This window comes from Neofelis nebulosa, chromosome 2 (genome assembly GCF_028018385.1).
Source record: "Neofelis nebulosa isolate mNeoNeb1 chromosome 2, mNeoNeb1.pri, whole genome shotgun sequence".
Taxonomy (NCBI): Eukaryota; Metazoa; Chordata; class Mammalia; order Carnivora; family Felidae; genus Neofelis; species Neofelis nebulosa.
The window spans coordinates 160,295,969-160,309,328 of NC_080783.1; the positions used below are offsets into that span (position 1 = coordinate 160,295,969).

Below are 13,360 nucleotides of genomic sequence, written 5' to 3' on the forward strand. Positions count from 1 at the left end.
CAAATCTTGGAAATATATGAAATTTAAATCCTGTTACCTTATGAAATAAAAATGATATCAAGAGGAAATGTTCAACTTTTTACTTATATATGCATGGGACTATCACTTTGGTTGAGTCAGGGTACCCGTTCAGGAAACATGTGTGATACTACACCCCAAACAATGCATCTCAAGGCAAGAGACAATATCAAATTCTTTCCAACAGATAACATTTCAAAGCAACTAGAATCCATACACTGTGCAGAATTATGATTAAAATAGTGACCACCAATTTGTCAGAAACCTCCCACTGACTTTGAATAGAAGCCACCTATCTTCTAGAGAGACACATGATTACACTACAGCACAAATACAACTTTGAAATTTTGCCAAATAGTAAAGAATCAGCATCAAAACTTACAGGACAGGTACCTGGTGTTGACGGTTTTGAGGCAATCCAGATAGCATTGTGCTTACGGCTTTACCAATACCTTTGATAGCACAGAACATGGTACTGGGTAGAAGCACATGGATATTAATAACTTTTGGGTTGAAAAGTGTTTCAGAAGAGTTTGAAACTGAATGTAAAGTTTTAGAAAAGTCTTAACTATATGTCAATATGTCACCTTTTGTTCCTTTTATATGTATGTGTGAGAGGATTAAATAATAAAAATCTGTATTTAAGTGCATTTAAAAAGGATTTTCAATAAATAAATATAAAAACTCCAAGGAAAAAAGGAAGCATTGATTCACATTTTTCTTGGTAGTGTTTTCTCTTTAGTGGAACATAAAATAACAGTAATTTTTAATAACTGATGGCACTTTACATTAGGTGAAATACAGTATTAAACATTTAATCAATAACAGACATACAACATCCTCTGAAAGCTCTGCAAGTAAATCAGTAAATGCTAAAGAGTAGCTATCATGTATCTGTATTTCCTCCTTGGGAAGAACCTTAAAAGAAAATAAAACAAAACCCCAAACCAAAATGAAACACATAAATAGCCTAATAAGGGTGGCAGGCAAGGCACTTCTGGTTTACCAGTTATTTTCATACTGACATATTAATATATAAACAAAAGAAGCACAGACTAGTTCGGATTTCAGTTTATTCATGTTAAAACACAAAATCGACAAATCATTTCTCTAATTTTTATCAGACTTTGACATAAAAACATTTCACGTGCATGCTTATAGCAAAATAGCAGCACGTAAGTTGAGATTCCAGTCTATTTTTATTTTCTTGAAGCTGTCTATCATCAGTAAGTTTTCTCATTTTTTAATTTTTCTGCCTCCTTCCTGCTGCTTACCTTTCGGTCAATTATTGCTTCTCAGTATCATCACCAGTACAAGGGCAAAAAGTAAGAAAAAGAAAGCAAAATCAGCCCATCTGGTAACTTAATAGTTCTATTAAAGGGGTTAAAAAGAGATTGCAAATAATGCCCCAAATAAACTTTTATGATTATCAATGAATCCCAGTTATTCCTACCGTTTTCCACATACAGATATTTGAGTTTTGTGTATGTGTATGCTTTTGTATGGATGGAAATTTAGGAAAATTTTAAGATATAGAAACATATGTCCAAGTTTATAAGGTAAAATACCACATAAACACTTTTAGTTTCACTTTGGCAAGAGCAATAAATGAGATAGATTTTTATCATCAATTCCAGAGCTATCTCTATCTAATTACTTATTAATTAAATAATCACAATATTGGAAGCATTGTTTTCATCTGAATTTGTAAGCTATGAATTTGTTTCCAAAAAAGTATTTCAATTCCTACAGTGTTCTTTGAAGACCCTACTGTATGTATACCATTTTTATCAGTTCATCAGGACTACTATGTTCTACTACTGTACTATTAGTATATACTATAGTATACTACTATACTAATACTATGCCAATTAACACGTAGACCTGTACTGAAACCAAAGCCCAAAAAGAAGATGGAGAAAGGTATGTTTAGAAAATCATTTAAAACTTCTTGTGTACTATATGAACACAACAATGCTCCACAAACCCGTTTTTATTAAAAGAAAATTAAAATAGTAATATCAAAAAAACCCTTTTCTGAACTTATAGCCTTGAAATATTCTTTCATCAAAAATGTTTGATTTTGTTATTAATATTATGCTATAGCGATTACGTTAATGTAATTTTCATTAATTCACTTCAGTAAAACAAACAAAAGCCTACAGAAAACTCTTCTATTTGCAATCTTGCTCTATCAAGAAAGGTAAGGTATATATAATATTTAAGATGCCTCTAAATCGAACTGTTTTCTATTTAAAGTAATTTCTAGAAAAATTTGCTCCCTATAAGTTATCATGTCTTCTACGTCTTTGTAGATAAGCATTTCTTCAATGGACAACAGTTTATACTTATTCAGGCTGAATGCTGATTTGTTCTGTACAGCATTTAACATTTTTAGGGATGTTGTAACTGAATCACTCAAAGAGGAACAAGCTGGGAAAATACGAGCATTCCACAAACTTAAACATGTCTTGTTTCCAGAGAACAGTTCCTCTGTAACTTTCAGATTCCAAATATTTAGGCATGACAGGAAACAGACTCCAAAGAATTGAAGTAACTTTATATCTGACAATGTTTTAACATTCCTTTTCAAGTTGTCTTGCACTCCAAAAGCCATAGTTGAATACTTCAAGTATCCATTCATCTTCAAGCTTAAGGAACACACAAAAGAATCTGCAGGCAGGACAGCTTCTGTTATGACAGAACAACCACTAACAATGCAGTTTTCCCCAACTGAAACATTAGGCCCCAATCTAGAATACTCCACAACTGAGCCAGTTGCCACAGAACATCCTGAATCCAGTATACTTTGAATGATACAGGATGTGTTACCAGAGCATTTTGGTGTTGTAGAAAAGATGCTAAAAGCTATGGACTGCAAGCCAAGTTCTGACTTCAAACTGCTTTCTGAAGTAAAATGAAACAAGTATTCTTCAGTTGTTCCAATGTGATAGAATTTGGATTTATTAAGAACCACAACATTTAATGAGGTTCCTTTCAGAAGATGAAATATTCTCTGCCTGATGTCTGTCAACTCTGCCTCTTCTTTAGTGACATTTGATGTGTTTCTGGTGTACTCCACAGTTGCTCCAGGTCCCAAAGCCTGCAGAAAGTCTCCATAGGCATCAATTTCACAGTTCAATGTGCCTATTTTTTCATAAAAAGCAAGTAATTTTTTTGCTGTTTTATGATCCATGTAAAATAGGCTGTCCGTGTAGACATACTCAGACTCTAATTTAAGAGGGGTAGTGTCACCCCCAGCCATGTCCTGGTGAGAAAAATTTCCAGCTCTACACACAGCATTAAAGTGATGCATCTGTTCTATGCTGGGCTTATGAAGGAAACGATGGCAACACCTGTATTCAAGGTCTTTATATGCTAAATAATTAAAAGGTTCTAAGACAAATACTCCATGTGTGGTACCAACAGTCAAACTAGAAGGATGAGCTAAAGCCGTAAAGCCAGGTTTGTCAAATCTAATAAACTCACATTCTCCAACACTATAAAGTTCAATATCATCTGCACAAGTAACCAGAATCCCAGGTTTCATATGTGAGGGGAAATCAATGTACATGGCTAGTTTTAATTCCAACATCTGATAAATGGGGTTACCGAAAGGTAACGCAGTGAAAATTTTGCCCAGAGCACTTGCATTTGGAAGGCGTTGGCTGTAACCACCTATATGAAATTAAACAAAATAACTGTTTTAAAATGTTTACAAGACTGTAAGATTTTAAAAACCCAGGGGCATCAGTGACAACTCAAAATATCTCTAAAGATATTTAATGTATATAATGCATTACTGTAACTCAGAAAAGAATAGTAAATTCCAGGTTACAAATTCAAAGAACAATTCTCCTCAAGTGATTTGATATAATGCAATTTTAGATTAAGAAAGAATTCTATTATACTTCAGAGGCTGCGAATTGTTTTGAATCAACTGCACAACTAGTAAACAGGACCATGGGCTAAAACATGGTCTTATATCTACATTTCAAACAGTAAATTTCACGACATTTAAACTCCTACATTTGGTACGCACTTCATAGAGGGGAAAAAGTCACAAAAAAACTAATATACCAATCCAAAATATAATTATTAAACTGTAATTACCAGATGCTGTGTCTTTCCTCAAATTATTACATCCACTCAAAGGAAATAAAGGTGCGTTTACTTAAAAGCATTTTAAAATGTATATTTGTTTTTCATTTGAACAGGCTTTTTCCCTCTAAAATGAGTCTTATGACTTCTTAATTCCTTGAAAAGCATGTTCTCTTAAGTACATTAAATAGCTTACATCATTTTTATGTAACTAATTATAATGAGAGGCAACATTACATAGTAGAGTAGACAAAAATAGGTTCAAACTCTGGTTCACCACTTTTTAATTGCTTATCGTTGGGTTTACTCCAAATCAGCAAATGAAGAGTAATACTTGCTTTATCTTCTTTTATGTAGAGCACTTGGCACAGAGTATGCTGTTCAGCAAATGAGAGTTAATGCTTTCCACTTTTTTCCTTTTCCAAAGACTAGCCAAAACTTAAGTTTAGAATTGTAAGAATTACCTCTAACTATGTATTTTGAGTGTCTAACTTAATTTTTATTAATTGGTAATCATATTGGTTCCAGAATAAAGCTATATATTTGAATTTTTCTACTTTTTTAGAGTTAGTCTTAAAATCAGAACTTGGATGCTTCACTTGGTATTATCTTTACAAAGAATCGTTGTTCTGTATATAAACTATAAGAAATGAAAAATGCCTTGGAAGTCATATAGATGAGTAGTTCTAAAATATCTGTTCCTGGATTGGTGCCAGTCCATAATAAAGTTTTCATCAGCCCCCAGTAGAGAAGAGTGGAGGTTTTCATGTAACCAAGATTTTCATACACTACATTTACTGAACTAAAAAAAAAACAATCTTTATTCTGAGATTATTTATTTCCTATTTTTCTGTTTTATAATGTTTTCTTTTGTGTGTGACTCTTCCTCTTACATACTTTTTTGTCATCTCCATGTTTTGTCACCACTTTTTCTTTTATTTTTAAATTCTTTTAAGCATTAAAGACTTTTGCCACCAATAATCACATAAAAATGCATGATAGAAGGTTTTGGTAAAGTCTGGAAATCACAGTGCTAAACCAGCCTCTCCCCTACAACAATTCCTTTTAAAGCATTACTGAGAAATGTTCATATTTTGATGAGTTCTATCTTCGGTAAATAATTTTCTATATACATTCCAAAAGATAAATTTGTCAAAAAACATTATGCTGCTTATAACTTTAAAATAATCAAGAAAAACATGAAATATTTATTTTCAAAGAAGAGTAACTTCAAAGACAAAAATTTAAAAAAAGGAAAGTATTTGCAAGGTAGAAAAAAGTCCCTAAGATATCAAAGGTAAAATGTAAATTGGAAAAAAGAAAATGTGTAACTTTACCAGAATGAATTAATAGGATGGTAAAAGAATTCCATTTATCTCCATATAACTTTTCCAAACATCGAAGGGCACAAAGTGTGGATCCTCCATTTCCTTAAAAATGAAAGTAAAACCACAACTTATTTCTTAGAAACCTACTGAAAATTTGTTATTATGGTAAGGTTTGGTGTTATAACTTTGAGGATATGGCCTTTAGCTATAATTAAGTAGGCAGAGAGCAAAGGTAGAGGCAAAAGAATCAAGTTAAATACACATTTTACAGCATTTAAATAAATAAACAATTGGAAATGAAACCCAGAGATCAGCACTTGGTAATAAATGATGAGATTATAATCTTCTCTTGAAAACAGTAATTAAAACAAAGAAAAAATGATAAATTAGGTAATCTGCAACAGTGGAATACTCTAAGTATACACATTCATTTGGAGTCACAAACTGAAAAACCCATTAAAATAATTCCCCCCCACATGACATAACCAAAGATTTGAGTTAGATGTCCTTTCTAAGAAGTTTCTTAGAGGAGCACCTGGGTGGTTCAGTCGATTAAGTGTCAGACTCTTGACCTTGGCTCAGGTCATAATGGCTCAGGACATGATCTCAAGGGTCCTGAGTTCGAGCCCCACCCCAGGGGCTGCCCTGGTATCAGGGATCCTGCTTGGGATTCTGTCCCTCTCTCTCTCTGCCCCTCCCCTGCTCATGGTCTCTAAATAAATAAATAAATAAACAAGCAAACAAACAAACTCAAAAAAAATTTTCTTAGGACCTGGTGTCCTAAAATACATCTTAAACATAACTACACTTACTAGTTACCTTGTGCAAGTTATTTAACATTCTGTGCCTCAGATTCCTGTCTATAAAATGGGAATTATTAAAGTACTGACTGCACCATTGTGAGGATTAAAACACTGGTTAATTAGAACAATGCTGGTATCAGATATAAATATCCCATATGGTATCAGGGGCTTTAGTTTTAAGTATCACATGGAAAATAGCCTCCAGAAAAATAGCACATATTTTCTTGCAATGAAGGTCAAAAGGCACAGCTGACTTAAACTGGGTTTTGAAAGTAGTATCTATGATATTAGGCCATTATATTTTATATATATATATATATATATATATATATACACACACACATACACACACACGTGTATACACATATATATGTGTATATATATATATACACTACACACACACACGTGTATACACATGTGTGTATATATATATATGTATATATATACACACATGTGTATACACATATATATGTGTGTATATGTATATATATATATACATATATATATATATACATATACACACATATATATAATATAATGGCCTAATATCATAGATACTACTTTCAAAACCCAGTTTAAGTCAGCTATGCCTTATGTGTATATACACACATATATGTGTGTATATATATGTGTGTGTATATAGTGCTGATTTGCAACCTTCATGTAAATCTCTGAACAAACTATGGAGTTAGGAGGGACCTTAAGAACACTACTGATAAAGTCCAAAAGAATATTTAACATTACCAAGTAAATTTTATTAAAACAAATAATATTCTTTTCTTAATAACATTCTGCAAGTTTTTCATGGTAAGTCACAATGTGCAAACAGTTACTATGCCTTTTTCTTAAAAAATAGTAAATTTGCGGGGCGCCTGGGTGGCGCAGTCGGTTAAGCGTCCGACTTCAGCCAGGTCACGATCTCGCGGTCCGTGAGTTCGAGCCCCGCGTCAGGCTCTGGGCTGACGGCTCGGAGCCTGGAGCCTGTTTCTGATTCTGTGTCTCCCTCTCTCTCTGCCCCTCCCCCGTTCATGCTCTGTCTCTCTCTGTCCCAAAAATAAATAAAAAACGTTGGAAAAAAAATAGTAAATTTACATTAAATTTTTAAAGCCTGGAAAGGCTATGGGTAGAAAGATATAGGGCTCATCAACTGTGAGCCATAGGAAAGCTTTTCTTCAGCAATCATTTTGTTCAGAACCTATGATATAAATCTGATTATATATAGCATACCTATTTTGGCTCCAGCAGGGTCAACAAAAACATGATATTGGACTCCAAGGGGTAACTCCTTTTTTTTCAGCTTTTCTGAGAGCTGTTGCTTATAAGCAAGTTCCTGTTTTTCATCAGCTGCTGTTATTGCAACAATGTCCCAGAATTCTCCAGCTGTCACAGGTTTGCCTGTGTGAAAAAGCAAGGAAATGAGTATCAGAAATCTCTAGCTATTACAAATTTGCCTATTAGAAAGAAAAATGAAAAATTATCTTCATACACTTAACTTCTTTTCAGAATTACAGAATAATTAGTGGCTAGGTAGTTTGATTCAAACTATTTCTACTGAAGATTGTTCACAAATTTTGCATTTTCCCCTCTTTTAGATTACTTGCTCCTTTCATGGTCTACAGTCCATTTATTTAAATATTCTGAAAGTTGTTATGTTTCTTGAATAAAATAAGTATTCTTGCCTTGCTAAAAATTACCTCAATTCTTAAATAAGAAGAGGAGACAAAAAGAATAAACGGGGGTGCTTAGATGGCTCAGTCAGCTATGCCTCGGATTCTTTATCTCGGCTCAGGTCATGATCTCAAGGTTCACGGCATGACCCCCAGTCAGGCTGTATACTGTCAATGCGGGCCTGCTTGGGATTCTCTCTCCCTTTCTGCCCCTCCCCTGCTCGTGCTCTCTTCCCCAAATAAATAAAACTTAAAAAAAAAATGACTAAATGAATCTCCAGCTGTGAAAAGCAATTTTCACATATTAGGACCACTTAGTGTTTGTTGGCTGAGTAAGATTCAACCCAAGGATCTATTCCTATAATGTTATTGTTTATAAATTCAGGTACTTTATTTTTTATTACCTGAAGATGAGCCATGCAAGTTTACAAAGGCTTTGAAGTATGACCTAAAATTCTGCATAACAGAAAAGTTCCCAAGTCCCTGATGTAGTCATTGAAAAACAGACTAAACTGACGCTCTTTGTTGGTAAAAAAGATGAATAAAGATTTTAATTAGTTAACAGTTTTTGTCAGCCAGAATCTATTAATCCTAAACATCTTATTATTTATATTTTTAATGCAGAAACTTCACCAAAAATGACTAATTTTATTAGATAGTTGTATAGGGAATGACAAATAGCACAGTCTTTAAAAATTTTTATTTGATACAAATTTCCCCTTTTAAATTTTGACCCATAATTTTTCCATGTCTTGTTTTTTACTCAGTATGCATTCATAGCATGCAACAGATTGGTGAAGTAGGCAAGGGGATTGGAGAAGGCTAAAATAATATTTGTAATGGTCAAATACTGAGCTCTAGACAGTTTAGATTTATCTAAAGTAACGTTTGTTAATAGGCTAACCAAATGTGTAACTTGGATTGATAGCCTCACTAGTCAGAATAATTTTCTTTCTCCTCCTTTGTTTTGATATATACATGTTACTAAGAATAAAGTAAAAAAAAAAAATAAAGTAACAACATGACGCAAAGAAAGGGCAGTGACAGAAGAATAAAAAAATCAAGCGGAGTTATTAACTATAAAGCCGAAGGTGAGCAGACCGGAAGTGATAGTCCAGCAAATTTCCCGGCACGTAAAGTTCCCTCCCTGTCCACTGCCGGGGAAAGCTGGGGTTCCCCCTTTGCTACCTCTCAGTTCTGAAAACCTCTGCAATTTTCGCTGGGTGGCTTCTCGCAGAGCTACGCCTAAGAGCCCGTTTGCAGCAGCCATAGCAAAACTTTCCCCGAGACCAGCTGAAGCCTTCCAGGTATCCTCCGGCTGGCGCAGCACGCATGCGCCTCAGAATGTAACCCGTTCCTGGGTCCGGTTTGCCTCTGTTCCGCCCCTTACGTGCGTCACTCACGTAACCACGCCCCCAGAGCGGTGGCCTGCCGGGAGAAAATCCTGGGGGCCAGAGTGCAGAGCCTTGCCTTGTTTCCCTAGCAACGGTCTCTGGAGCAGATGGCCACCTAGTGATTTGTCGGACGGTGCCGGGTCTGGGCCTCTTGTTCCCAACTCATAAGGCTTTGCAGCCCTGTTGACCCGGTGAGTTATTCGGGTTGAGTGATAAAATTGCTAGAACTGACCCGCTGAGAAGACAAAAGTACAACCTAGCTTCCAGCTTTCCCTCGAAAGGTGGTTCGTCCTTTCAACTCGTGATTTGTTTCAGATTTGTTTTAGCCGGGAGCAGTTCCCAAAGACGTCTTTATAGTTAATTCCTCCCTCAGGGTTGTTATCTGAAACAATCTGCACCAAATCCAGATCCAGATGTACAGTGTCAACATTCAAGATCTATATTCTCTTAAGGAACCTTAGGTTTGTGGCTTCTTTGCCCTTGTGTTTCTTAGTAAGTGAGCCTCTCCACCCCTCTCAGTTTTGAGTTCACTTCATAGGCTTTTGTCCATTGTATAAAATTCAGTCTGCAACAGGTCTCTTAACATTCGTGGTTTTGGTTGCTTCAGCTGTCATTCTGTTGTATATGTGGATTGATCAAGAACTTTAAATAACATTACTGGGAATAAGTCAGACTTATTAGATGCATTTTGGTAGATACCTGTAAGTATTTCTTTTGTAAAGCACAAGTTTATAATGAGTTTTACAGATGAACCTATTCATGCTTACATACAACAATTTTAAGAAACAGAGAAGCTAATAGTCAAGGGCTCACGATCAGTAGAAGAGATTTAAGCACGCTACTTGAATCCCAAACCCAGAACTCATCTACCACATCATGCAGTTTGATTTATTTTAGAAACCTGTCTTCCTAAAGCCTTCATCAGTAACACAGGTGGGCATTCAAGGCCCTATAAGTTCTTGCCATGAACTTAACTTAGTTTTTTTTTGTTTTTGTTTTTGTTTTTTTTTCTCTAAAGACTTTGCTCTGCATTTAATTCTGTACTTAAGGTACATTTCAGTAAAAATGGAGATTACTCTTTCATAGTTTTGCCGTTTAGAAGTTTTGTGTTGTTAATAAAAACAAAACATTAAGAACATTTATATGATACGACTTGAGTGAGGTGAGAGTGAACAAAAGGGAGTGATAAAGATCAGAGAGGTGAAAAACCCCTAAAGAAGGGATTTTGTTTTATACTGAGTACAACGAAGCCATTGCAGAGTTTTTATGTGACTTGCCTTACGTCTAAAAAGATCACTCAGAAATGTGAAAATAGACTATAGTGGAAGGTAGGGCAAGGATAGAGTTGGTGAAGGCTTGGCAATGATGGTAACAGTGGGGATGCTGAGAAATTGATTACATTCTGGACATATTTTTGAAGGCACAACCAATACAATATGCTAATGATATGGTTGTGGAATGTTAGAGAATGAGAGGGGTCAAGACTGACCACCTCAAGGATAGAACAGCTATCAGTTGAGATGGGAAAGACTGCGGATGGTGAATGTTGGTGGAGTAGTGGGGAGAGTCCAGAGTTTGCTTTTAGACATGTAGGACATGTAGAATATATAGATATATGTGTATGTCACGCATATGTAATGGAAGTTTGTGTGTGTATGTGTCTGTAGGCATTACACATATGAGTCCAGAGTTCATAAGAGAGGTCTGGGCTGGAGAGAGAATTTTTTGAGTCCTCAGAGTTAGAGACAGTGTGAGGCTATGTGCCTGTGATTATGCAGTTCACAGACCTCTCCAGAGGGATAACTTTAAGGTTGGGTTAGAGTTAATGGAATTAATTTTAAACTACTGAACTAGATGAGATCCTAGGGGAAGAAAGGTGAAGTTCAAGGATTGTGCATAGTAACAAGGTAAACAATGAAAATGTGACCAAATAAGAAAATTTTGGATAATGAGAAGTGTGAAGGGACTAGAACAGGCTGATGTAATAGACTGTATTACATAGAGTATTAAATACAGCATTCTTGGGACCTGGAAAGGATGGCCATAGAAATCAATATTATTTTTTCCTGATATGATTACATTATTCATATAAAATGTGTTGGAAGTAAATATACCACCTTATCAACTATGGTTTTTGTTCTTCCCTCTTTTCTGTTTTTTTTCTCAACTGTTCATTAATATTAATTTTTAAGTAAAAATGAAAAAATATTGAATACCATATTAGTGGGAGTAATTTCGTTGGAAGTAGATTGTGGGGGGTAAAAATATCTAGGGATTTAAGTTTATGTTTAATATAATCAAACAGTGTGATATGGTTGTTTAAATAGTCATAAGGTACGGTAACCACAATAAAATATGCTAACACAGCTAAGTAGTAAACCCATTAATTCTTTTTAAGTAAAACACATTGGAAATGACATATTTAATCATGGATTCCACATTTTGAAAGGGATGTCAGACAAACTGAGCTATATAATAGTTGAAAAATGGTATTTTGTGGAGACATTTGGGCTTTTTTTGTGTGGGAGGAGAGTAGAGAGTATCTGAAGAAGTACCGTAAAGAAGAGTGAGATAAATTTTTAAAAGAACTTTACTGAGGCATAATTTATATGACATTGACTTATCCTGTTGTAAGTGAACAATTTAATGATTTTTAGTAAGTTTACTGAGCTGTGCAACCGTCACCCCAATAAGATGCCTATGCTTGTTTAGAGTTAATTCCAGTCAGGTTGTTCCTATTACTATGGGCATAACTATGACTGTTGTGTGGAAGTTGTAGAGAAGAGTATTAATTTTGTTTCCAAACATTTTTTTTTTCCTTCACAAGAAGAAACTGAAACTAAATGAAGAGGGTTCTAGATTGTGCACCACGATTCTCTTGGTGCATGGTTTGATCAGTTCACCCTAGGGCTCTGATCTTTTCCATTCCTTGTGTTTCATCTCTCTGCACAACCACTGTTCCTCCTCCTACTCTTTCTGACATGCAGTATAAGCAAAAATATCTTTTTACTCTTCCATTTATTTGAATTTCTTTATTTGGCTAGCGTGTTCTAGCCAAATAAAGTATTTTTTTCCCACTGTATCCTGTTGAAGGAACCCTCATGTTTCTCACCTTACTGGAGGACCAAGGAAAAAATTTTATCCCCCAAACTTCTATTTGACATCCTCCTTTATTATTTTTTTAAGACTTTATTTTTTAGAGCAGTTTTAGTTTCACAGAAAAATTGAGAAGAAAATTCAGAGATTTCCAATATACTCCCACATAAGTCACATGTGCATAGCCTACCCTGTCATTAACATCCCCCACCAGAATGGTACATTTGCTACAGTTGATGAATTTATATTGACATGTCGTAATCACCCAAAGTCCATAATTTACCTTAAATTTCACTCTTGGTGTATATTCTATGGGTTTGGACAAAGTATGATGACATGTGTTCATCATTATAATATTCAGAATTGTTTCACTGTCTAAAAATCTGTGTTCTGCCCCGTGAACTCTGCCACCACTAATCTTTTTACTGTCTCCATGGTTCTGCTTTTTCCATAATGCCATATAGTTGTAATCCTATACTACAGAGCCTTTTCATACTGATGTCTTTCACTTAGTAGTGTGCATTTAAGGTACACTATGTCTTTTCATTCTTGATAACCATTTCTTTTTAGTGCTGAGTAATAGTCCATTATCTGGATGTGCCACACTTTATCCTTTCAACTACTGAAGGACATCTTGGTTGTTCCCAAATTTTTGCAATTGTGAATAAAGCTGTTATGAACATTCATATGGCAAAAGATAAATACCAAGAAGTGCAATTACTGGATCTTATGATAAAAGTATATTTAGTCTTATAAGATACGGCCAAACTGTCTTCCAAAGTTGCTATACTGTTTTGCATTCCTACCAGCAATGAATGACAGTTTCTTTTGCTACACATCCTTGCCAGCAGTTTGTGGTGTCAGTGTTCAGGATTTTGGCCATTCTAATAGGTGTGTAATGCTATTTCATTGTTGTTTTAATATGCATTTCCCTGATGACATGTGAGGAGGAA

General features: G+C 34.9%; 2 protein-coding genes across 8 annotated transcripts in view; one reads left to right on the forward strand and one right to left on the reverse strand.

The window, feature by feature from the left end:
- Positions 1-1,074: 1,074 nt before the first annotated feature.
- On the reverse strand, positions 1,075-9,286 carry FPGT (fucose-1-phosphate guanylyltransferase). 4 transcript variants are annotated; one of them, XM_058716972.1, is made up of 5 exons: positions 9,106-9,217; positions 8,322-8,437; positions 7,478-7,645; positions 5,457-5,549; positions 1,075-3,696 (listed from the first exon to the last, which is right to left on the reverse strand). In XM_058716972.1, exons 2-5 carry the CDS (start codon positions 8,377-8,379, stop codon positions 2,240-2,242), a joined length of 1,776 nt encoding a protein of 591 aa, XP_058572955.1. In that variant the 5' UTR covers positions 8,380-8,437; positions 9,106-9,217; the 3' UTR covers positions 1,075-2,239. The 4 variants fall into 4 exon arrangements, with proteins under 4 accessions (XP_058572955.1, XP_058572954.1, XP_058572956.1 ...); XM_058716971.1 differs by lacking the exon at positions 8,322-8,437 and having other exon boundaries at positions 9,106-9,284; XM_058716974.1 differs by lacking the exon at positions 8,322-8,437 and having other exon boundaries at positions 2,713-2,879; positions 9,106-9,286.
- An 85-nt stretch (positions 9,287-9,371) lies between these two features.
- LRRIQ3 (leucine rich repeats and IQ motif containing 3) overlaps positions 9,372-13,360 on the forward strand; it is a 221,802-nt gene continuing 217,813 nt past the window's right edge. For 2 of the 4 annotated variants that reach the window (XM_058716968.1, XM_058716970.1), the window contains exon 1: positions 9,372-9,502. The gene's annotated coding sequence lies outside the window, so the exon portion shown is untranslated. The remainder of the gene's footprint in view (positions 9,503-13,360) is intronic. The other 2 variants (XM_058716967.1, XM_058716969.1) reach the window with 1 other exon arrangement.

What these genes read in the sequence shown, in the direction of transcription:
- FPGT (XM_058716971.1), bottom strand. Translation starts at nt 9,187, where the DNA reads ATGGCTGCTGCAAACGGGCTCTTAGGCGTAGCTCTGCGAGAAGCCACC. An exon ending in GAGGTTTTCAGAACTGAGAG is followed by an intron (nt 7,646 to 9,105) that starts GTAGCAAAGGGG and finishes TTTTTCACACAG; the next exon opens with GCAAACCTGTGACAGCTGGA. An exon ending in CATCCTATTAATTCATTCTG is followed by an intron (nt 3,697 to 5,456) that starts GTAAAGTTACAC and finishes AATTTCATATAG; the next exon opens with GTGGTTACAGCCAACGCCTT.